The sequence below is a fragment of the Natator depressus genome, chromosome 9, assembly GCF_965152275.1.
Source record: "Natator depressus isolate rNatDep1 chromosome 9, rNatDep2.hap1, whole genome shotgun sequence".
Lineage (NCBI taxonomy): Eukaryota > Metazoa > Chordata > Testudines > Cheloniidae > Natator > Natator depressus.
Window position 1 is genome coordinate 56029409 of NC_134242.1, and position 24930 is coordinate 56054338.

The window sequence follows — 24930 nt, forward strand, 5'->3', positions numbered from 1 at the left end:
CTAACCCAGGAACCTATCCTTGCAACAAAGCCCGTTGCCAACTCTGTCCACATATCTATACAGGAGACACCATCATAGGGCCTAATCACATCAGCCACACTATCAGAGGGTCTTTCACCTGCACATCTACCAATGTGATATATGCCATCATGTGCCCCTCTGCCATGTACATGTGCCCCTCAGCAATGCCCCTTTGCCATGTACATTGGTCAAACTGGACAGTCTCTACGTAAAAGAATCAATGGACACAAATCAGACGTCAAGAATTATAACATTCAAAAACCAGTTGGCGAACACTTCAACCTCTTTGGTCACTCGATTACAGACCTAAAGTTGCAATTCTTCAACAAAAAAACTTCAAAAACAGACTCCAACGAGAGACTGCTGAATTGGAATTAATTTGCAAACTGGATACAATTAACTTAGGCTTGAAGAGAGACTGGGAGTGGATGGGTCATTACACAAAGTAAAACTATTTCCCCGTGTTTATTCCCCCCCCCCCCATTGTTCCTCAGACGTTCTTGTCAACTTCTGGAAATGGCCGACCTTGATTATCACTACAAAAGGTTTTTTCTCCCCCGCTCTCCTGCTGGTAATAGCTCACCTTAAGTGATCACTCTCTTTACAGTGTGTATGGTAACACCCATTGTTTCCTGTTCTCTATGTTTATAAATCTCCCCACTGTATTTTCCACTGAATGCAGCCGATGAAGTGAGCTGTAGCTCACGAAAACTTATGCTCAAATAAATTTGTTAGTCTCTAAGGTGCCACAAGTACTCCTTTTCTTTTTGTGAATACAGACTAACACGGCTGCTACTCTGAAACCTATTCTTTTATAGCATCCCATCATCTCTCTTTTCTTTAATAACCTGCCCTTTAACAACAGCTCTCCTTACACAATCCCCTTTTTTCAATAAACCTTACCCAAACTTTAAACTGCTCTCCATGTATCCAAGCACAACACTTCCCCCATTCAAACGCGCACAAAATTTTTTTTCAAAATGGCCAACGGCACCAAACTTCGGCGCCAACGGAAAGGGGGTGGGAAGGGCAACAAAAGTGATTAGGGGACTGGAACACATGACTTATGAGGAGAGGCTGATGGAACTGGGATTGTTTAGTCTGCGGAAGAGAAGAATGAAGGGGGATTTGATAGCTGCTTTCAACTACCTGAAAGGTGGTTCCAAAGAGGATGGATCTAGATCTCAGTGGTAGCAGATGACAGGACAAGGAGTAATGGTCTCAAGTTGCAGTGGGGGAGATTTAGGTTGGATATTAGGAAAAACTTTTTCACTAGGAGGGTGGTGAAACAGTGGAATGCGTTACCTAGGGAGGTGGTGGAATCTCCTTCCGTAGAAGTTTTTAAGGTCAGGCTTGACAAGCCCTGGCTGGGATGATTTAATTGGGGATCGGTCCTGCTTTGAGCAGGGGGTTGGACTAGATGACCTCCTGAGGTCCCATCCAACCCTGATATTCTATGATTCTAAGGTGGGACAAAAGCCCCAAACGGGGCATGGAAACCTGTCACAAATGTATGGTGATGAGTGCTATCGAGCTATTACTACTCTCCTGAATGGGTCTGTTGGTAGTGGGAGTTCTGTCCTTATTCAACAAGCCCATTCCCTCAGTCCCACACATCCCCTAAACCATCTCCTCTTGTTCTATATCAGGGGGTGTTATTCCACCCAGTGAAGAAGATCGCAAGAAGATCATCAGGCAGATGAAGGTACGCACCACACTAAAAGGGGATAAGAGCTGGATCTACCCACAAAACTCAGACAATGAGGAGGAGATGAAGAGAAGCTCATTGTAAGTGGGGTACCAGTCTCACCCACCCCCAGCTTGTTGCCCCTTCCTCCCAGAATTCTGTGGTATTTTGTTTGAGTCCCTTCCACAAACTCAGTGGAGTCATGGGACAACCCCATCACCGTCAGGCATTCCCTAAGAGTGACACAAGGCCATGCGGCTGGCAATGAACTCACAATCAAATGGATACATTGCTTGTATTTACTTTTGATAGTTAAATGGAAATGACCTATCCAGAGGACCATGAACCCAGGAGCTTGGAGGAGTTTTTAATCCCCAGGAGGAGATGTCCACCTGCAAATGGGAGAGGATCAGCTGAACTCATGGAGCCAGTCCTGCGCAATGCTCTGGCCCTGTGGTTGCTGACCTGGTAAAAAGGGGCTGCAAAGCTGCCTGAAGTGGGCAGATGGAGGTTGCACCATGTTGGGGAATCCCGGACCCTAAGTGTTGTAAAGCCAACACAACTAGCTCTCCACCACCCCCTGCTGGTCCCAGGGGCATGGCGTTACCCTTGCAAGGTGCATTGGGTGGAGCTTGGGACTACAGATACTTAAAGAGCCAGTGTTTTATTAAACTGCTTAATGAAAAACAAAACAAAAAATCTCCCTCCTCTCTAAACAAGCCTCCCCAGTGCTGATGAAACCTGAGTGTGTCAGCAAACTGGCAGCTGACCACAGGATGCTCCATCCCCATGCCAGTTTGGATGCTGTAGATTATCTGGCAGGGACTTTGCTCCCTACTAGTTTATAAAGCACCATCTGCAGCATGAGCGCTCTCTAAATAACAGCAGCAAAATAGGGAGGCAGACAGTGCAATCCCAGTGGGTGGGGCACCAGAGTAATTCAGGAGACCTGGGTTCTGGGTCTGCCACAGACTCGCTGTGTGACTTTGAGCAAGTCACTTCCCACTCTTTGTGCTTCACTTTCCCCATCTGTGCAATGGGGCTAATGCTCCTTGCCTCATGGTGAGGTGCTTTGAGATCTGTGGATGAAAGAGCTGGGTGAGTATGATGACAGCAATGTGGTTCTTCAGGGAGCATTGCCTGCATGGGATTTCCTTCATGGGTGAAGTCCTCTCTGACTGCAGCACGACATTGCCACACTGGCACCACGATGTGCCATGCACATGGGTTGGCACTGGAGGTGTGTTTAACTCACATAACTGTCACATTTGGCATGTCTAAAGAAGTTGAGAATTGTGTGAATGGGACTGTTGCCATTGTGATTCTGTTCCTTCCCCCCACCAGGCACTTACCATGTAGGTCTGGAAAGATTGACGGGGGATCCCCAGCCTCAGCATCTGTTACACCCCACGGTAACAGGTAACTGAAGGCTTCTGGCTGGGATGGTATAAATATGCAGTGCCATTGCAGCTGTCTGGGCATGGGGTTCTTCGAGGTCTCCTCACACCCATTCCTGGTATTATTAGGTTATAAAACATAATGCTGGAGGAGAGCTGCACCCATTGTGCTCAGCACAGCATTCTGCAAGCATTCATCTTGGACAGAGCATGGCCCCAATCCTGCAAGTTCATACATGCGGATGGATCCATGTGCCACCGTAGTGCCATGTATGGCTCCAATCAGTGGCAGATTATCCAATGGGCTGATGGGGCCTGTGCCCAGAGGCCCTGGCTAATTAGGGGGGCCCTGGAAAAATGGGTGCCCCTCCCTCAGCAGAAATCTACTGCAGGGTGGCGGAAGCCCAGAGCCCTGACAGAAGCACCATGCAGGGGGCGGGTGGGGGAAGCCCCAGCGCCCAGACCCCTGCTGTGGCCCTGGGATTGGAGGAGCTCTCACTCCCTGCTATGGCCTCAGGGCTGGGAGAGCTCTCATTACCTGTTGCAGCCCCAGGGCTGTGGTGGGGGGACACAGCTTCTCTCATGTTAGGGCCATCGGGGGCAGGGGAGGGAGGCTGAAAGGAGCAAATGGGTTGCGGGGCCACAGTGTGCGGGGGGGTGGAATGGTTCACAGCCATGGGTGGAACAGGGGTGGGGCTGTGGGGGAAAGGGGCAGAATGGGGTGTGGCCATGGGCAGGCAGAAGGGGCAGTAGGGATGGGACTGCAGGCAGAAGAGGCGGGGGAGCAGGGGCACTTGCTCTGGCCCAGGGCCCCAGGAAACCTTAATCCACCTCTGGCCCCAAGCCTGCAAGCTCACAGGTGCAGGTTGATCTGTGTGCTGGCACGGTGCTTTGGATGGCCCTGATTCTGCAAGCTTATGGATTCAGGTGGATCCCTGTGCCAGTGTGGTGCCTGGGCATAAGGGTCCAGCTGTTCGGATCCTAAGAAAATAAAAATATGGGGCAGTGGTTAGCCCAATGTTTGAGCCCCCTGCTGGCTGCAGTCCCATTGCTGAAAAGTGACAGTCCTCGCCGATCTGAATTTTTCATTAATAACTCTCCTGTGAGTGGTTTGCTGCCACTTCCCCCTTCTCCTCCATGGCCTCTTGTCAGTTCTTGTTGCATTCCTCCTCTCATTAGCTGGCAGGATTCTCCAGGGAGGGCCTTTGCTTGCGGCCTTCCTGTAAAGCAGCATGCACATTGGGGCACTATAGATAATAACAGCAACACTTGTGACATTGCAGGGGAGTGCACTGAGATAAAAATGTGGCCACTTTTGGATAGGTATTTTCTGTGTCCCACCCCACCCCCACAGTCGGAGGAGCTGGTTCTCCCCACCAGGGCCGGTGGAGCTTGCTCTCCATGCCTGCCCCCCATGGCTGGTGGAGTTCACTCTCAACCGGCAGCTGTAGGATCTGGATCTTCCTCTGTGGACTCAGGGCCAGAGGAACTTGGTCTTCCCACCCTGGCCCCAGAGGAGTTCTTTGCCCTCACTGATTGGAGGGCCTGTGCCCCTGCTTCCCGCCCCCCTGCGCACACCCCTGTGACATTGGCAATGTGATGCCTTTGGGGGCATGTTCACCTCTCAGTGAAAGGGGAGGAGTGGAGTCTGCTGTAGCTGAGGTAAGGGGGAGAGCAAGGTGCTCAGAAACCCAGTGGTAACAAGGACCACTGTCTTTTTGTTCTGTTTGTACAGCGCCCAGTATGGGGGTCCTGGTCAGTGACTGGGGTTCTGACATGTTTCTGCAATACAAATAATTAATGGGCCAAGATTTCCAAGAGCATCTAGTGATTCTGGGTGCCCAACTTGAGATATGTTAAAAGGGGCCAGACTTTCACCAAAGCCCAGATCCTCAAAGGTATTTAGGCTTCTAACTCACACTGAAAGAGCCTAAGCACCTTTGAGGACCGGGGCCCCAGCCACTACAAATCAGAACCTTTAAGGTATCTCAGGTTGAGCACCCAAACATTGAAGCATCTCAAATGACTAGTCACTTTTGAAAATCCAGTGTGGCCATTCTTATGCTGCTTCTCCTCCAGTCCCTGTCCTACTTTCACTGTCAGAAAGACATTTCTGATTCAATATTTCACAGGTTTTTATGTCAGTCCTTTTAGCATGTCACAATTTGCAGGTTCTAACCCTAACTGACAATGTTTCCTTCCTATTCCCCTAAGGGAGTGTTTCCCCAAACGCCTTCCCTGGCTGAACAGCAGGCCCCTTCTGCAGATGGACATTTGAATAAGTTAATGTAATAATGTATGTTGTTCTATAAGAGAGACAATGTTTGTTTGATCCATTATCCATCCACGTATATTCCATCTGTGGATTTATCTTTGTTTCAGGAATTAAATAGACTGTCAGCATAATTTTTTAAAGAATTAGTCAGTTTCCTGATAGAGCCCCTTACAGCACATCCTGAAATAGCGTAAAAAAATTCCTTTGGAGCTATTTGTAAACAATAGTGGCTACATAAACTTTGGATGGGGATGTGAAATAGCATCACGGGGCTCTGGATTTCCACTATTGTGGGTTTGAACAGCGCCAGAAGCCCTGGTGCACTGACAGCCTTGTACCCTATGGATATTGCTGCTCCTGTTTCTTTCTTGTGAGTTTTTGATTTCTATTCACTGTGTAGGTTGCCAGGTTCCAAGCCCACCTCCGGTTACCTCATCAGGTTGGTATGAAGAGCCCCATCCCTGGAGTTAGAAACACTGGGGCTGCAGGTGACAGAGGCTAAGACAGTAGAGGATAAAATGGGTGAAATATCAATATCACCTGGGTTTCACTGTTATAGTGGTGTCTGACTGTGGGGACCCCCTGTGGGTAGACATGTTTGGGTGCTTAACAAGCAGAGCACTGGCAGTGGTGGGAAATCAGATCTCATAGCCTGAGGAGTAAGGTAGTCACTTGGTGCGGGTGTCAGAAAGTCTCTCCCCAGTCCCTTGTAAACAGGAGTACTAGAAACCCAGAGCACTGTGGGATTCACCATCCATTGCAGCACTAGATGTTGACCAGCAATGGACTTGGTCCTCTGTGGTCTGCCAGAGGATCATGTATCCTGTATTGCCACACTCCCGAGTCCATGTGGGAGCTGATTAAGTGTTGACTACAACCATGGAATGGTTGAATCTCTTTCTGACCCCAACATGAGACATAGGCCCTTGCATTAGCCAAAACGCTAGGTGTATTCGCGTCCTCTCACAATTCCACTACCCTTTGGGTGCTGGATGGATCCTGGTACACACTCAAGGGTCACAAAGTCATCATGGTTCCATGGAATGTGAGGCTGGGCAGTGCATCCCCATCAGGCTACACAAATGCCATTGTGATGGACAGAGATTATACAGTCATAATGTACTGGAGGTGATGAGAGCCCTGCAATCTATGAGGAAAATCTGCAGCTTAATAGATTTGATGGAAAAACAGATTTGGGGCCCACTTTAGCATGGTTCTCTCTTCTAGGGCCTTTCTCGATGTCTCCCTCAGCCTTTCTGTAATCTTCGTTTTAAGATGGCCCTGAACCTAACTACAGTTCTCCTCTTCCTATAGGGGTGTGTTCACCAGGACCATTGAAAAGGCGTCGCCCGAGAGCACCTTCTATTCCAATGGCACACAGAAAAGGTTTGTCTGATCCTATTCTTCATACAAGACCTGCTTGGGGTTTTGGAATATTCTGCATACACTGGTGCCCAGTCTTTGATTTCATACAGTGCCTGTAGAGTCCCATAGATCTCCATTAAACTCTGGCAGAGCCACTCCAACCACAATCCAGAATCCAGAGACGATGAAGCTTCTAACAAACTAGAGAGAGACTTGGACACAACCCGCTGCACTTGGAGCACATTCAAAACTCCAAACTCGGATTCCAATTCTGTGGCTTCATGCCATCTTTAAACTGAACCAGTTGTGGTGCATAGTGGAAAGGTTCAGCTTGGCCCCCCACTGACCTCTGAGAAGGCAGCCGGAAGTTGTCTGAGAAGGCAGCCGGAAGTGGGAGTGTTCTGGGTGTGCCCTCATTTTTTATCTTGGGATAGCTTGTCCCAGAAATCATGTGCTGATTAGAGCTTTTTGGAGTGGGTAGGAACCTTGAGAAAATGTCCATGCTGGTTTCATTCAATAATCATTGTAACAAACCTAATCACAAAAATAACAAAAATATTTTATAACAATGATGATGTTTATTTTTGTAAGCTGGAGTGGATGGTGGTCATACACCTCTCACCCCCAGCCTGCCACTAGCATTACATGGCCCTGGCATCAGGAGTACTTGTGGGGTGGAGAGTTGCAAAGCTAGCATAGCCAATCCTGAGTCTTCCCCGTGGCAGGATGATTTACGGCTTCTTTGCCACCATGGCACACCCATGCATTTCCCCCTTTAAGGTCCAGTGGATGATGCTAGAGAGAGCAGTTTTACAAGATGTGCGTCTCTCTCTCCTTGTAACAAGATAGGGTTGTGTGATGGAGGGGGATTCCAAACCCAGTAATGACAGTTCTCAGGAGCCCTTGGGAAACTACTGAGCCCTCATATCTCAGCCCAGGACAGCTCAGAAGGACAATGTGCTGGCCATACTTTGGCTAAAGTAATCAGCATGATCCATTAGGTCATCCTTTTTACCCTTCTCTTGTGAAACATTCTTGAATCTGCATGGGAGGGAGGCTGGCGGGAGGGCAAGAGGTCACAAGTGTCACATTAATGGAAGTGACTGTGTGTTATCTGCAGTGCTGCAGCTCAGGCTAAGAGTGCCAGCCTCCCCTGCTTCTCCTCCGGATACAAGATGACAACTGAGGATTATAAGAAACTGTGAGTGTACTGAGAGGAGCAGTGCACTGCTTATCGAACTGCAGGGGCTCGCCTGGTGCAATCACCTGCATGATGGAGACACCTGCTCAGCCAGGCTGATCTCTCGGCTTGCTGAGCATTCCATTGCCCTTCATTTTAAAAGAAGTTACTTTGTGGAGATTCCTTCTGCATGGGGTGAATTTTGTCCTTAGTAAATCCAGTTGGGACAGGAGCCAGAAGCCTCCAAACTACCACAAGGGGTGCTTGCTTTGTAGTATCTGTGGCCTGTCTGAAAGCAAGAAATACAGAAATCTCGTGTCTGGGCCTGCTGCCAGGCCACTTTCTGACTTTTCTGATCAAAGCAGGTTCTGGCTGAGCATTCAGCATTATCATCTGCTTAAGCCCTGTAAATCAGAAAACCTGGACAGGGATATGTTTTCACCGTGGTGCATGGAAAATAAAAGTGCCTCTCCCATGAATGAGGGTCAGGATTCCAGTGCCCTCCTTTAGGTGCTGCACTGACGTCTACACCTAAGTCCACTCATCATCTGTGCTCACCTGGCTAAGGCTGCTTCAAAGTCTGTTACTCAGAGCCCATTGCTTTAAATGCTTTCATGACTAGGTACAAAAACAAAGCCATTAACATAGCTCTCCCCTTCTCTTGGATTCAGGGCTCCATTCAATGTCAGGCAAATATCAGTGGACTCAGATGAAGAGAAACCAGCTTTTTCCCCAGATGAACATAAGAAGAGGTACAAACTGCTGCAGTCAATATCTTTCCATGCAGGGGTTGTGGGGATTCAAAGGACACAACAGAAAGTATCTTTTCATCTTATCTACCAGCATCATGCGGGTCAGGTTTATGAAAACTTTAGCTGAGCCAGTCAGAATAATAATGCATTTCTATATAGAGAGCATCAATGCCCCCAGGCCTCTGGGCTCCTAACAAAATATAATTAAAAGCCTGACATGATTCAAAATGACAGCACGGCCCAATTAATTTCCTAGAGAGTGAGAGGTGGAGGGGAACCCATCAGCTACATACAGTTTATGTGACTGGATGGAAAAAATGGTGTAAAGACTTAGAAATATCCTGGGAGTAAAATGAGCAAGCCGTTTTCTGTAGCCAGACCCGAGCTCCAGAATTCTAAGTCTGGACATTTTTGCATTTGGATCTAAATCCAGATCTGAACTTCCATAGCTCAGGCCCAGCTCTAGCTTTCACATCACTTCCTCTGTAAGGCAGGACTTCCTGGAACACTGCCTCAGAAGCAGCCAATCAGAGTTCCTGACACTTGAAATAATATTTTCAGAACTACCTTTTTCTGGCACGGGTCTTTCGGAATGGAAACATATATTTTGACAGACTTGTTGAAAATCTCTGGGTAAGGATAAAAGGGGTAAAAAACAATGGTGATGTCATGGTTTGGGTCTACTACAGACCACCTAACCAAGAAGAGATGGATGAGGCTTTTTTTAAACAACTAACAAAATCTTCCAAAGCACAGGACTTGGTGGTAATGGGGGACTTCAACTACTCAGGCATCAACTAACACAGATTATCCAACAAGTTCTTGGAATGTATTGGAGACATTTTTTTATTTCAGAAGGTGGAGGAAGCTACTAGGGGAGAGGCTATTCTAAATCTGATTTTGACAAATAGGAAGAAACTGGTTGAGAATTTGAAAGTGGAAGGCAGCTTGGGTGAAAGGAACCATGAAATGGTAGAGTTCATGATTATAAGGAATGGTAGGAAGGAGAACAGCAAAATAAAGACAATGAATTTCAAGAAGGTGGACTTTAGCAAATTCAGGAGTTGGTAGGTAAGATCCCATAGGAAGCAAGTCTAAGGGGAAAACAATTGAAGACAGTTGGCAGTTTTTCAGAGACATTATTAAGGGCACAAAAGCAAACTATCCCACTGCATAGGAAAGATAGGAAGTATGGCAAGAGACCACCTGGCTTAACCAGAAGATCTTCAATGATCTTAAACTCAAAAAAGAGTCCTACAAAAAGTGGAAACTCGGTCAAATTACACAGGATGAATATAAACAAATAACACAAGTAGGTAGGGACAAAATTAGAAAGGCCAAGGCATAAAACGAGATCAAATAGCTAGAGACATAAATGGTAACAAGAAAACATTCTACATTAGAAGCAAGAGGAAGACCAAGGACAGGGTAGGCCTGTTACTCAATAAGGGGGACAAACAATAACAGAAAATGTGGATATGGCAGAGGTGCTTAATGATTTCTTTGTTCAAGAAGGTTGGTGGTGATTGGACATCAGTGAATGCCAGTGAAAATGAGGTAGGATCAGAGGCTAAAATAGGAAAGAACAAGTTAAAAATTACTTAGATGTCTTCAAATCACCAGGACCTGATGAAATGCATCCTAGACTACTCCAGGAGCTGACTGAGGAGATATCTGAGCCATCCGCGATTATCTTTGAGAAGTCATGGAAGATGGGAGACATTCCAGAAGACTGGAAAAGGGCAAATACAGTGCCCATCTATAAAAAGGGAAATAAAGACAAACCAAGGAATTACTGACCAGTCAGCTTAACTTCTATGCCCAGAAAGTTAATAAAGCAAATAATTAAGCAATCAATTTGCAAACATCTAGAAAATAATAAGGTGATAAGTAACAGCATGGATTAGTGAAGAACAAAATGTGTCATATCAACCTGATAGCTTTCTTTCAAAGGGTAACAAGCCTTGTGGATGGGGGGAAGCGGTAGACGTATCTTGACTTTAGTAAAGTTTTTGATACTATCTCACATGACTTTCTCATAAACAAATTATGGAAATGCAACCTAGATGGAGCTATTATAAGGTGGGTGCATAACTGGTTGGAAAACCATTCCCAGAGAGTAGTTATCAGTGGTTCACAGTCATGCTGGAAAGGCATAATGAGTGGGGTCCTGCAGGGATCAGTTCTCTGGCCAGTTCTGTTCAATATCTTCATCAACGATTTAAATAATGTCATAGAGAATGCACTTATAATGTTTGCGGATTATACCAGGATGGGAGAGATTGCAAGTGCTTTGGAGGACAGGACTGTAATTCAAAATGATCTGGACAAACTGGAGAAATGGTCTGAAGTAAATAGGATGAAATTCAATAAGGACAAATGCAGAGTACTCCACTTAGGAAGGAACAATCAGTTGCACACATACAAAATTGGAAATTACTGGCTAGGAAGGAGTACTACGGAAAGTGATCTTGGGGTCATAGTTGACCACAAACTAAATATGAGTCAACAGTGTAACACTGCTGCAAAAAAAAGCGAACATCATTCTGGGATGTATTAGCAGGAGTGTTGTAAGCGAGACACAAGAAGTAATTCTTCTGCTCTACTCTGTGCTGATTAGTCCTCAACTGTAGTATTGTGTCTAGTTCTGGGTGCCACATTTCGGGAAAGATGTGGACAAATTGGAGAAAGTCCAGAGAAGAGTAACAAAACTGATTAAAGGTCTAGAAAACATGACCTCTGAGAGAAGATTGAAAAAATTGGGTTTGTTTATTCTGGAAAAGAGAAGAGTGAGAGGGGACATGATAACAGTTTTCAAGTGCATAAAAGGTTGTTACAAGGAGGAGGGAGAAAAATTTTTCTTCCTAACCTTTGAGGATAGGATAAGAAGCAAAGGGGTTCAATTGCAGCAATGGAAGTTTAGGTTGGACATTAGGAAAAACTTCCTAACTGTCAGAGTGGTTAAGCACTGGAATAAATTGCCTAGGGAGGTTGTGGAATCTTCATCACTGGGGATTTTAAAGAGCAGGTTGGACAAACACCTTTCAGGGATGGTCTAGATAATACTTAGTCCTGCCATGAGTGCAGGGGACTGGACTAGATGACCTCTTGAGGTCCCTTCCAGCTCTATGATTCTTTGATTTTGCCCACATTCCACTGTGGGCAAAAAACTGAGGTTGGCATCACCCTATCCACATTTAGTGGTACCAAAATCTTCAAATGAATCTGTATAGACACACCTGGTCCATTCAGCAATCCAGCTGTGAAGCCCAGGCCCCACACTCTGTATTTGCCCTATTTTATTATGTACCATATTGCAACCTTTCATTGCCTTTGGACAGTAATCTCCTTGACCTAGGGACTCTATTGTTTGCTTGGCACATTTCACCCATTGCCCAGAGCTACGTACATGCCTGGCACAGTATAAATAGTATGAAGGCGGGAATTGATACCTGGCCACCACAGTGATGGGTACAGAATAAGTGGAGAGATAGGCCATTGTTACTACCCTTGGCTCTTGCTTGATTTATGCTCTTTCCAGTGGAGTCTGATACAAGCCTTCAGTGACTCATTCACCTCTAGCCCTCTACTGTCTCAGTCTTCTGCCTCCCAGCTTCATCATTGGAACATGCTTTCTTTACTCCTGAGGGCATTCTGTGCCAAAAAAATAAAAATTCTGTGACCAATATTTTAAAATTCTGCAAAATTGTGCAAATTTCATTTGTCATATAAATGTGGAGGCTCCAGCACACGGCACTGGCTGTACAGAGATGGGAGATGGCTGTACATCTCCCCCTCCCACTCCCAGGACATGGACTTAGCGATAAGGCTGCACCCAAACCTGACACAGTGCAAGGACTGGACCTGCCCCAGAAACACCACAAAGCCCTGCCCCTCCGTGCCAGGTGCATCAGGTATGGGCAGGCAGGATCCAAGTGTGGAGGGGCTTAGTGTGGGGGGAATTCAGGTGTGGGTTGAGAGGGTTCTGTGTGGGGCAATCTGGGTGCAAGCGGTTCAGTGGGGGATCTGAGTGCAGGCAGGGATCTGGATGCACAGGGGCTTGCTGGGGGGTTCTGGATGCAATGGTAATGGGACTCTGCAGGAGGATCCAGGTGAAGGTGGTTAGAGCTCAGCAGTGGGATCTGAGTGTGCAGGGGATAGAGCTCAGGAGGGGGGTCTGGGTGTGGAAGGCTCAGTGCAGGGAGCCAGATGCTGGGGGAGTGGGGCTTTGTAGGGTTGGGATCCAGGTGCAGCCGGTTGGAGCTTGGTAGGTTGGGGATCTGGGTGTGGGTGGCTCATCAGCGTGGTCCAGGTACAGGGGGGAGCGGGACTTTTTGGGGGGGTTCTGGGTGCAGTGTGGGTGAGGCTTGGTGGGAGGGTCTGGGTATGAGGGGGTCAGAATGCACGGGGGTTGGATGGATGGGGGATCAGCTCCCTGCACAGTGATCTCCACCCCTGCAGCTAAGGAATGATGGGTGCAGGAACAGTTGAGAGTGGGGGTAGGGGGGAGTTTGCAGAGCTTCCTACAGCTGGGGTGAGAAATCTGGGGGAGGGTCTGACATGGCCCTGGATGCCATGCAGGGCAGAGGAAGTTCTGTTCTCCCCAGCCCAGCCGAGACTAGCCCGGCACAGGGAAGGAGCCACCAGCCATATCTTACCCATTCCTGCCCATACTCCACAGTGATTTACCTCTCTGTCGGCTGCCCTGGGCACCCGAAACATACTGCTGGGGAGGGTCGCATGACCGCTTTTGTGGCTTCCCTTTGCTTCCCTGTCAGAAAGTCATTTTTCTGCGGGGAAACAAAGAAATCTGCAGGGGACATAAATTCTTTGTCTGTGCAGTGGCGTAGAATTCCCCCAGGAGTATCTCTTCCTTCTCTTCCAGGACAGAGGCAGCCAACAGTGTACTGAGGCGCACAGCCAGCAGGGAGCGCTCTTACGTCCTCTCTGCTGCCAAGAAAAGCAATGGGTGAGTCTCATGGGAGGGGTAAACAGAATTGAAACTATTAGCAAATGTTTCACAGGGACTTATGAGCCTGATCCATTGAAGGCAATATGAGTCTTTCCATTGGCTTCTATTGGCTTTGAATCAAGTCCTAACTGAGAAAAGTCCAAGGAACTGCAGAACTGGGCATATCCATTGAAGGACCTTTGAAGTGTTTCCCATCCGAGAGGGAAAGGAGCAGAAGGAAAGAAAAACAGCCTGAAATCTTTGAAAAAATGATTCCTAACTCTCTAGAACCCACAGCTAAGATGCATATTTTCAGGCCTGGCTGCTCAGAACATCCCAAACACCTGTTTTCTCCAGCCCAGCTTTATTGCACCAAGGAGAGAGGGGACAGGGGCAGAAGGGCCTTGCAAACATTAGTATGGGCCAAAGAATCTTCCACAAAGAAATTGGATTCCAAGCAGGATTTGCATCCAGTTTAGATAAGCTCCTTGGGGCAGGGACTGTCTTTTACCATATGTTATGAGGCCCCGCATCTCAGCTGCAGCTCCAGTAACAGGAGAAGTGTAAGTATGCAGAGATATTGCTGGTGTAAGAAGCTCCTCTATCCAACTCTTCCCTGGGGGTTGTAAAGGTCAGTTCTACTGGTCAAAATAAGATTGATCTCCCAGGAGAAGTGACTGCAATTTTTGCAGCTTAAAGGGCATCTTTTCCCCTCTTGGTCTAACTCGGGGTGGCACAATGAGGTGGCAGAGAGGCTGGCAGTGCCTGTGAGGGAATGGGAGAAGCAAGGAGGGAATGTGCCACAGCAGTGACATAAAGTGGTGTAATTTACACAAGGGTAATAAGATAGTGTACCTTGCACTGATTTGGAATTCAGCTGGTGTGCAAAACAAATGCCGTATATGTGGCAAGAAGGCAGAAGGATTTTGTGTGTAACAAGAAAAAAACTACTAAAAGGAAGGTGTAAAATATGAGGGGGTGACTTTATTTTACACCTTCTTATCAGATGCTTTTCCTGCTTTCGCCCTCTAGGTGTGTAAGTTACATTGGTTTTGTATACCCACTCACTGCTAAATCTGTGCAAACAGCATTACATGGCCCTATATGCAAAATAGCATCACCCTTCAGTTCTCTGTCGAATTTGTCTCAGCGCCTCCCATGAGAACTGTTCCTATGCCAGGTTTGCTCACTGGCTTCATGCAATCTTTGCCCTTGTATCTCCTTTACAGAAGCCCAACACAAGAAGTACCACCCTTCATTGCCAAGAGGTGAGTCATTGGCTCTGTGCCCCAAAATTACAGTAGAGCTCCCATTCTATGATACCATCTCAGTGTAGTGGATTCTATTAAGGGCTAGGGTTTGGAGTTTCCATCTGGTGTGAAATTGTAGGCTGGGAAAATGCCTAGATAGGCTGGACCCATCCATTTGGGCTGACTTATACTGACACTGGAAAGCTCCTAGTGGGATGAACATGGCAATTTAGGCTATGTCTACAATGGCCCTTTTGTCATAAAACTTTTTTCACTCAGGGGTGTGAAAAAACACCCCCCTGAACAACAAAAGTTTTAACGATGAAAAGCACAGGAGTGGACGGGACTTCATTAGCAGAAACTGCTCTCAGCGCTGAAGCTACCACCCCTCATTGGAGATGGCTTTATTTTGTTGCCAGGAGACAAAATGGCTATACAGCACACCTTACAATGGCACGGCTGCAGTGGCACAGCCATACCGTTGCAAGGTGCGCAGTGTAGACATAGCCCTAGATACTGAACTGGAAGATGACAACCATGGATTGTCAGGAATCCTGGAATTGTGGTTGGGAGATCATGGGGACCCACTTCCCTTCCTCCTCCAGAAGAGATTGGCCCCTGCAATCAGGGCCACCATTGGGCTTTTAACTTCCTGAGCAGTCAGTCCCACACAGAGAAAGGCTATCGAGGTGAGGGTAAGGGCTTGCTTCACTCAGCCAGTTAAAAACATATTCATTGTTAAGTCCAGCTGTGGACTCCAGGGACAGAAACAAAGTTTGACCCTAAGACGAACAGAGAAAAATTCTACAGCATGAGGGGAGATGAAATAAAATGTTTGAACAAGTGTGTGTGCATGTGTGTGTAATGATGTGATGTTTGTGTTTTTATTTTTCATCCTGAAAGTGTTGAGATTGAGGAGGAAGGAGGACTGCACATGCAGAATCAGACCCTTCCGGCTTCATCAAGGTTTGGTCTTGGTGGCAAAAGGTAGTGTCCCTGCCTCTGGATTACTCTGTGTGTGTTTAGGATGAGGTCCATTTTCCAGCTTGTCTTCCTGCGTGACACTGAAGATAGTTGCTGGTGAAAGGTGACAGTCTTTCTGATCACAGTTGATGATGGAGGGTCCCCTCCCACAAGAAGCAGGGCAAGGATGGCTATGGCTGGAGATGGGATGCTAGGCAGGGTAGGCCAGAGTTCTGAGGTGGCCCTGAGCATTCTCTCTCTCAGGTGGTTGACTGGCTCACATGGTCAGGGTCTAACTGGCCACCATATGTGGAGTTGGGAAGGAATTCTCCCCCAGATCAGTTCGGCAGTGACCTTGGGTGGGTTTTGCCTTCCTGTGCACTGCAGGGGTGCAGGTCACTTGCCAGGATTATCTGGGTATCTCTCACTTCATCATTTCTCTGCCAATGCAGGGTTTTGGGCTCTGGTGCACCTCAGTCCCTTCTATCCTCTGCCTGTGGCACATAATAGTCTAGTCTCCTGTGGTCTCCTGTACTTTGGTCTCATTTTGGGTTTAGTGTGTGGGTGCTGGGTGCTGGGTGGTGCTGGTGGCCTGTGTTCTATGGGAGGTTAGACTAGATGATCTTGTGGGCCCTTCTGGCCTTAAATTCTGTTACATCCTTGGCCATCCCTGCTGAAGAGGGGAGGGGCCAAAAAAAACAGGTCAACTAATTCTAGGGGACAAAAGGGCAGGGGTGGGAATGGGGCCAAAGGGAGTGAAGGAGCCATGCTGATAGGCCTGGAGACTGATGGCCTGTGTGACCAAGTATTGCGTGGGGGAGGAGCAATGCAAGCTTCCTCCAAAACACCACTGCTTCTCTCTTGCCTTAAAGGTGAGGGGAGTTCAACCTCTATTGCCCATTTAGTCTTGATGTCATTTCAATGAGGAGCTCATATGCCACAATGATAAGCATGGTGTAAATTCCTAGAGAGACAGAACAAGCTAAGAAGCCAGTGCTAGTTCTAACGGGCTCACCTATCCATTGAACAGCCATCAGATGATAACGATTTTCCTAAATTAGGAGCCTTGGCTGGATGAACTGATTCAGCTACCTAGCTAATTATTTCCAGTCCACTAAGCCAACTGTCCCATCTTGTTGGATTTTAAATTAAATTAATCTGCCTTGACAATGGTAGCATAATATAGGTCTGACCTCCAGGACTAGAGCCATGTATTAGTTTTCAATTGATTGTTACTGCAGTGGTAAATGTCACCCTACTTTCTGAAGAAGAGCGCTGTGTGAGCTCAAAAGCTTGTCTATCTCACCAACAGAACTTGGTCCAGTAAAGATATTACTTCCCCCACTTTGTGTCTCTAGTATTCTTGGGCCAACATGGCTACAACAACACTGCATACTCTAACTTCAAGCATCCAGCAAACTGGACGTCCCACTGAAAGCCCACCATTGTATAGAAAGGGTCGTTATCATAGTAAATGGGCCACTGCACTCTTATCTTGGCACCTGAGGCCCAATGACCAGCTCCATCCAATTTAAAGGAGGTGCAGTGACAGCCCCCTGCAATCTGTGTTGACTGGAAAAGTGTTGGCTGTGCTGCTGGGCTTCAGAGGAGGTGGGAAGAGTGAAAGAGTTGTGGAAGGGGAGACACACCTGTCCTCAGAGGGAAAAATCCTGGTGATTTCCCCATGGCTTCTTGCAGTTTAGAATTCAGCTGTCACCTTCCACTTGAACAGCGGGGTTCGTGTCAGATACCAGTATTATTGGCATTTCTGCTGTCTTAAGACTAGTGGCCACACACAGCAGAGAGTCCAGTAGCCAGAGCCTCTCTGGCTAGAGGACTTTGTCTGCTGGGATGAAGTAGTTGCATCACAAAACTGTGATGTATTCTCATGACAATAAGATCCAGGACCATAGCTGGAGTTTCTTTGGGAAATGTTTCTCTCCGTCTTCTCCCCATCCCAATTTTTTTTCCCAAGGAAAATTATATTTTTTTATTTTAAATGTATTGGATTTTCATCTAAACATTTTTTGGTTTTCATTTTTCAGTGAAAACCCCAAACATTTCAGTGACATTTCACAGACATTTTTCATGAAAAAGACTGTTTAATGAAAAAAGCCATTTTCAATTAATAAAACATTTAGGCAGAATTTTTTTTGACCATCCCTAGTCACAGCATCAAGACTCAGGTGTATTGATGCAACATCGCAACATGGTGACATTTACATCTTTATCTCTCTAACTTGGCTCTTATTCTGAGACCTATTACTGTACCATATCAGTCCCAATATAATGACATATAATGTGGGGTAAACAAAAAATTGGGGGCAGTGATGTGAAAGTGAGCTTAGAGATGTGTGGGATTGTCATGTCCTATAGGTAACACTATTTGTCCTATAGGGGAATGTGGTCTGTTCATCACTTACGTGCACTCCTCCTTACACAATATGTACGAATGGAAATTTGCCTTCATTGGTAGTGGTTATAATGATATTTACATTTATACAGTTATAATAAGGATCTCAAAGCATGTTACCAACATTAATTAACGAAGCCTTCCAATACACCTTGTTTCAGTAGCAGCATCACAAGCTCTTCCTACATTGGGGTGGGAGACTTAAGGAGGGCACTACTAGCTCTTGCACACAGGAAGGCGCTGTACTGCCAGTTAAGGAGTAAAGGGTTTATTACCAGGCAAATGCTGTATGTTGTTTGTGAATAGGTTGGCTTTTCCCCACATGTTCTCCAACAGGGGGCAGCACCTCTTCAAAAATTTGGCCTACGTACAAAGCAATTTTTGGGTAGGGAAGGGAATACACTCACACAGGGCACAGTAGACTGTATGCATGCATATACTATGCAGCTGTTCGACGTGCTCCTGGCAGTTATTGGCACCCAGAGGCCTCGACCACAAAGTCCCCATTATGCTAGGTGCTAGACAGACCCTGTGTTAAAAAGTTCACAGTCACAAGTGTGGGGGAATCCTTGCACAGAGCCCCATTGATGTCAGTAACTTCAGTGAGCCCTGCATGGGTGCAGATGTCTGCCCATGAGCGTTGCATTGCAGTCTTGAGGCCTTGAAATGGCTATTAAACTGTCATTGGTGAGTCTGGTGATGGTGCCATCAGGAAGGGTCCACAAGACCTGGGTTCAAAGCCCTGCTCTACCACAGACTTCCTGTGTGAGTTTAGACAGGTCACTTGGCCTCCTCAGTTCCCTATCTGTACAGTGGTGCTAATAGGGCTACCCTGCCTCCCAGGGGGTTGTGAAGATAACTACAGTAGACTGGCAGATGCTCAGATACTCTGGTCATGATGGCCAGATAAGTACCTTAAATAGATATTGCATTATTACTCTTTTATTTGCCAGTATCAATGGAGTGAGAAAGAGACCAACTGGGTCTTCCTGGAGTAAGCCAAAGCCAATGACTGCTGTTTCCACCACAAGGTAAGAGTGGTGGTACTGATGGTGCTATGGGAAACGTGTCTGTCCCTTCACCCTACCCTGGTGTGTGTTGCCCCTTGAACTTATTTGAAAGGTAAAGTGAAGCAGTCTTGCCAAGCACAGTCCCTCTGTGCAGGAGGCACTTTCACCATATCAGGGGAGGGAGCATTAAATATGGTAATCTGCTGTCTTCTGGAATACACAGCTGCAAAAAAATTCAGCTGCAAGAATTCAGAGTCAAACTGGTCAAAAGCCCAAAAGGAGTTTAATGAAAAAATTTGTATTTGTCTTTGTTGCAAAGTGTTTGGAATGGAACCGTTTTCATTTTTTTCAAAAATGGTCACCATTTTTTTAAATTCCCGATGTTTTTATCAAAAATGTTATCGAAATTGTTATTGACCGTTTTCAATGTAATTGAAAACCAAGTGCTTTGGTAAATGATATTTTTTTAAAAATGTTCTCAATTAAACACAGTTTTTTCTGCAAATAATGGAACATTTTGCCCACAACAGTTAAAAACGTTGGGGAGGGGCTGTTTTTTTGATGGGGAAAAAAACCTTTTTGATAACAAATTTTGACCAGCTTAGTCGTGAGCTAGTTTGCTCATTGAGCACATTTTTCTTTGCTGTCTTCGCAGCTTTGACATGGACAGTAAGAGCCAAGCCACCAGATCCTGGAGTGAAAGCACATCACAGATCTCCAGTTACACTGAAATCAGGTGCAGTGCATGAGTTCTAAGTTTCTCAAACCTCCCGGGTGGCCATAATATATGGCTGCTGAGACAAACCACCACTGGGGCTGTTTCTTCTTGGTGATGCTTACTTGTATCTGGGCCATGTGATTGTTTTCCTAGAATCATAGAAGTGTAGGGCTGGAAGGGACCCTGAGAAGTCATCTAGCCCAGTCCCCTGCTGTGAGGCAGGACCAAGTAAACCTAGACTATCCCTGATGGGTGTTTGTCCAATCTGTTCTTAAAAACCTCCAATGATGGGGATTCTACAACCTCCCTTAGAAGCCTATGAGCCCTGAGAGTTAGAAAGTTTTTCCTAATATCTAACCTATATCTCCCTTGCTGCAGATTAAACCCATTACTTCTTGTCCTACCTTCAGTGGTCATGGAGAAAACTGATCACAGTCCTCTTTATAACAGCCCTTATCTCAATACTAAACATGCTGACTTGTTTTAACCTTTCCCTATAGATCAGGTTTTCTAAACATTTTATCTGTTTTGTTGCTGTCTCTGGACTCTCAACATTCGTCCACACCTTTCTTAAAGTGTGTCATCCAAAACTGGACCCAGTACTCCACCTGAGGCCTCACCCAGTGCTGAGTAAAGTGGGACAGTTACCTCCAATGTCTTACATACAACACTCTTGTGAATACACCCCAGAGTGATATTAGCCCTTTTTGCAGCTGCATCCCAACGCTGACTAATGGATGCAGTGCAGTCATTGAACAGTCCCCACCATAGCACTGATGCTTCAGTGCTACAAGTAAAGCTGAGGAGGCTTCTTCTATTTTATGACAGAGTTAACATTTAGACTGAAATTTGCCCTGTTTGATGTCAGTCTCAGAAAGGGAAGATAGCTGCCAGCATCCAGCTTCCGGTTACCTGATTTTCAGAGGTTCTGAATCACAAGTCTGTGGGGACTGGTTGTTCAGCACCTCTGAACAGCACCCACTTTCTGACAGCTAGGGTATCAGCAGAGTAAAATGTAGAGCCTTATTTCCTGAGCTAAGCAATATTTCATTTTAACCCAGTCCCTGCACTGTATATATTACAACCCACCACATTCCCCCACCTCCCTGGCAGTAGCATTTCTCCTCTGTCCCCCAGCCCCAGCCCTAGCTGATTTTTATTGCATTTTGCCTGCCGAAATGGTGAAGACAGACAGACCCCAAATGGCAAGTCCTGGTCTGAAATCAGGGAAGAGGTACTAAGTCACGAAGGACTGGCTGTGCTGTTTGACAGAGAGCATAAGCCTTCTTTTCATTCAGAAGAGTATTGGTCAGTGATTGCAGACAGTCTGAGAGTCATGGTCACAGGCCAGTCTCCGAGCACATCACCTGCTGCCTGAGTTGTGCCTTATCATGTTTTCCACTGGTCCTTCCCTGCCCCAAAAGGGTCTGCCATGTGTCCCAGTCCCCAAGGAACTCCTCTGTCCATTCCTTACTTTTCTTAGTGGGCTCCCAGCTGCCCCCAGCAAGCTGTGCACCTGCCAATCACAATTTGAGTTTGAAGCACTGTGGCTCCCTCGAATGCTGCACCAGAGCCCAGGCACAAAAGTAGCTAAAAAGCCAGAAAAAGAGCTTCCCAGGTAAGGTCATGCACACACTCTAAACTCACATAATCACTGTGAAGTGTCGAGACCACTTGCAATGAACATCAGGAACACTTGAGCTCCATTTTGATTCCTGTGGGAAGAGGGGAAGTGATCTGATCCAGAAGAACAGTTTATTCAGTATTTCTGAAGTGTTCCTTGCACTGCTGCAGGGAGCAGACCTTCACTCCACGTGCACACATTTCTATCGGGGATGGAGTGTTCAGTGCAGCACTGGGTGTCTTGGAAAGTAGGGGGACATTCACACTTTATCTTTTGTTTTATTAATTATTGTTTATTGTGATTATCAGTGACAAAGTGGATGAGGAGAAGCCTGTTGAGACTTCTCCAGCTGAAGCAACAACAACCAAACCCACTCTGGCTATGGGCAGAAGGTAGAGTTGCTGCGGAGTTTGTTACATGAAATAAGTCTGCATGCGAGCGGGTGCTCCCAACTCATATGTACTTTGTGTGGCAGGTGGTGCCACTTGCTATGCTATTGCCTTCACTAGCTCCACTGAAGAAGGGGTGGTTCCTCTCAGTATTGAGAAAGACGCTGTTCTGCCCAATGAGCAAGCAGTGAGGCACTTAGTTTGTTCTACCCAAGAGTAGATGGGGGCTGATATCTTTCCCATATTCAGATCTCCTCTGCCCCTAATCTCAGTAATACCCACCAGTCCAGCTGAGAAGGCTTGCTACCCATTTCTTTTATACAGACCTCCTCTGGCCTAGGTTATACCGTTTGTCTATTTCAGAGATCCTTCTGTCCTTTCCTCAGGTTCAGACTTCCATGGGTGGAAGAAACTCATTTGCTTACTATGTCCCATGTTAGTGGAGCTCTCTTCCCTCTCATGTTCACTGCTCAGAGTTTGTTTTTTATGTTTTGGTTGGATCAGAACAGGCTTCAGACCTATTTATTTGGCCTTTCCTTTTAAATTCTGTCTTCCTTTGCTATATGGGACTTCAATAACTGTAGAGGGCTTGGATGTACCAAATGAGTTTGTGGTAGCATGTCTGCTTAATTGCAACTTTCTTTCTATATTTAATCAGTGAAGAAAGAGTTATAAATGCGCCCAAGCCAATGCCTCAGAGTGAAATAAAGTTGAGAGCCACCTCCTCTCCAGAGAAAAGGTAGAGTTCAGACTGTGTTGATGTTCCCTTAGTCAAGGTCCATGAATATATCCCTGTGTCTCATTAGTGCAGTGAATGCATGATCCTAGAGCACTGGCCATGGTGGGAGTTATCTGACATGGCCACTCCTACCTGTGCAATCATTCAGTGTGTGAGATAGTCTCCCAAAAGACAGAAGGGATCATTGTTGCTTGAGCTAGGCAGGGCAAAGAGTGAAGAAAGATTACACTGTAGGGAACAATTGGCAGAGTGAGAAAATAGACACAGCAGCTGAACAGGTCCATGGTGGCTCTGATTTATATGATTAGCTTGAGCAGAGTGGGCTATCCTCCAGTATATTTCTGTTTTTTCCTATGCACCCCTGTATTATATTTCCATAAGTTATATTAGGCTACAGTACAAGTATTACATACCAAGTCTTACTTTTGGTTTTTTGTTACTAGTGACAAACCAGTTAAAGAGGAGCCTGACCTGATCTCCTGGGATGAATCGGTTCCAAAAGCCACCACCATTTCCACGGGGGAAAGGTAGAGTCCATATGAAACACCTTCCCTCCTCCTGCCGTGAAATGAGGGTTGTGCAGAGAGTGAAATAGATGCTGTCTGTCTCTGCCTGTTGGGTGTTCCCTTTAGCTCGCCTTGTGCCTGCAGCGCAAGAGCCCTCTGATGAAAGGTTAGTATAGTAAATCAGGCTTAGTCCAGGAGGCAGGCAGTAAAAGGTGATGTAACCAGGTGTCACCGAGTCACCGGGCCAGTGCTCTGGAACTACTCCATACGAAGCCAGTCTGGACTCTGGTGTGGCATGCCTTCTCTCTCTGAGCATACTGTTTCCAGGCAAGAAGGGTACACAGCTTCGACCTTCCTGGGTCTGACCTCAGAGCATTCAGCATCCCCTTTCATACCGTGCATTTCCCACAGTAAGTCCACCCGTGCAGGACTCCTGGGGAAGCCAGCGGGCCCTGCACCCCAACTCCACAGTCAGAACTGACTCTCAGCCAGCCAGTAAAATAGAAGGTTTATTATTCGACAGGAACACAGTGTAGAAATCAGTGACTTTCAGCCAAGTCCATCTCCCCCTCTTCCAGTCCAACACAGCAGACTGCCAGCTTCCAGCCATCCGACCTCAGACAGCCCCGTTGCTCCTCCTCCTTCTTTTTGGTCTCACTTCCTGGGTAGAGTCACCTGGTTGTAACCCTGGTTGCATCCCCCTCCTGGGTCTCAGGTTATGAAGGGCACCGGTCATAGTATAGGTGCAGGCAGCTAGAGCAGCCTCACCTGCCCCAGAGGTCCTAGCCAAAGTCACACACTCCTATTCCCACTACCGAGGTATTGGTGCAGCACACAGGGAAACTGAGGCACACACAGTATTCCTGCAAAACAGTAAAACTCACATAGGCTCAACAGTAAAACTCACATACAACATAACAAGGGAAAATCCCCACTTCATCACACCAGGAAAATGGGGCAGCCTGATGTGAAGGTAGCATAGCAAGTGGCTAAATGCCTCTTCTACCCCTGGAGCACATTCTTTTCAGAAGTAGCTGTTGTGGGTGTTCTCCCCGTATCTCTAATAAAAGCTGCCTACCACTGCCCTCTTTACCTTCAGCATAAGATCAGTGATGTAGCACTCATTTATATAGCTCATTTCATCTAGCAGGATCTCAAATCAGGTTTGACTGTTGACCTGATTCACGTGTGCTGGAGAAAGAGAGGAGAGGAAGATGCAAATTGAAGCCCCTGCAATAGTGTTACCTTGAGAATTCACCCTGAGGGAGGACAGTGGTGTTTAAGACATTGCATGCCCTAGAAGTTTCCCCTCTTCCTTTTCATCTCTCTCTGCCCTCCCCTGATTCCCCCTTTCACCGCAGAAGACTACTCATTTGTATAGTTTCCACCTTTAGGAGAAACAGCTGCCAGCTCCAGCTCTCAGCAGCCTACTAGACCAGAGCAGCAACCTCCTTTCTCCAGGCCTGGCAGCTACAACACGCTTGAAGGGGTAGACATCTCCTCTCAGCACAGCAAAGGGGATTAACCCCTTTCTTGCTCAGCCAGAGATGGGGCACATATACGCCATCACACTTCCCTCCTTGCCTAAAGGTTGTGTCTCTAGCTCAGGTGGGAGGCAGGTTGGTGATGCAATGTGTGATGGAAGCTTGCAGTGAGGCTTCCTGTGCTGTGGATAAATTGATTGCCAAAC

The 24930-nt window shown here is 46.7% G+C and overlaps 1 protein-coding gene across 1 annotated transcript in view; it reads left to right on the plus strand.

Moving 5' to 3' along the window:
* ZNF185 (zinc finger protein 185 with LIM domain) overlaps positions 1-24930 on the plus strand; it is a 136234-nt gene that overhangs the window by 52089 nt on the left and 59215 nt on the right. The window contains exons 3-16 of the mRNA XM_074963041.1: positions 1671-1809; positions 3053-3127; positions 5781-5819; positions 6695-6766; positions 7866-7946; positions 8597-8677; positions 13563-13646; positions 14858-14896; positions 15782-15865; positions 19208-19285; positions 19920-20000; positions 21915-21998; positions 22654-22734; positions 23178-23261. Coding sequence (XP_074819142.1) covers positions 1671-1809; positions 3053-3127; positions 5781-5819; positions 6695-6766; positions 7866-7946; positions 8597-8677; positions 13563-13646; positions 14858-14896; positions 15782-15865; positions 19208-19285; positions 19920-20000; positions 21915-21998; positions 22654-22734; positions 23178-23261 — 1102 coding nt within the window. The remainder of the gene's footprint in view (positions 1-1670; positions 1810-3052; positions 3128-5780; positions 5820-6694; positions 6767-7865; positions 7947-8596; positions 8678-13562; positions 13647-14857; positions 14897-15781; positions 15866-19207; positions 19286-19919; positions 20001-21914; positions 21999-22653; positions 22735-23177; positions 23262-24930) is intronic.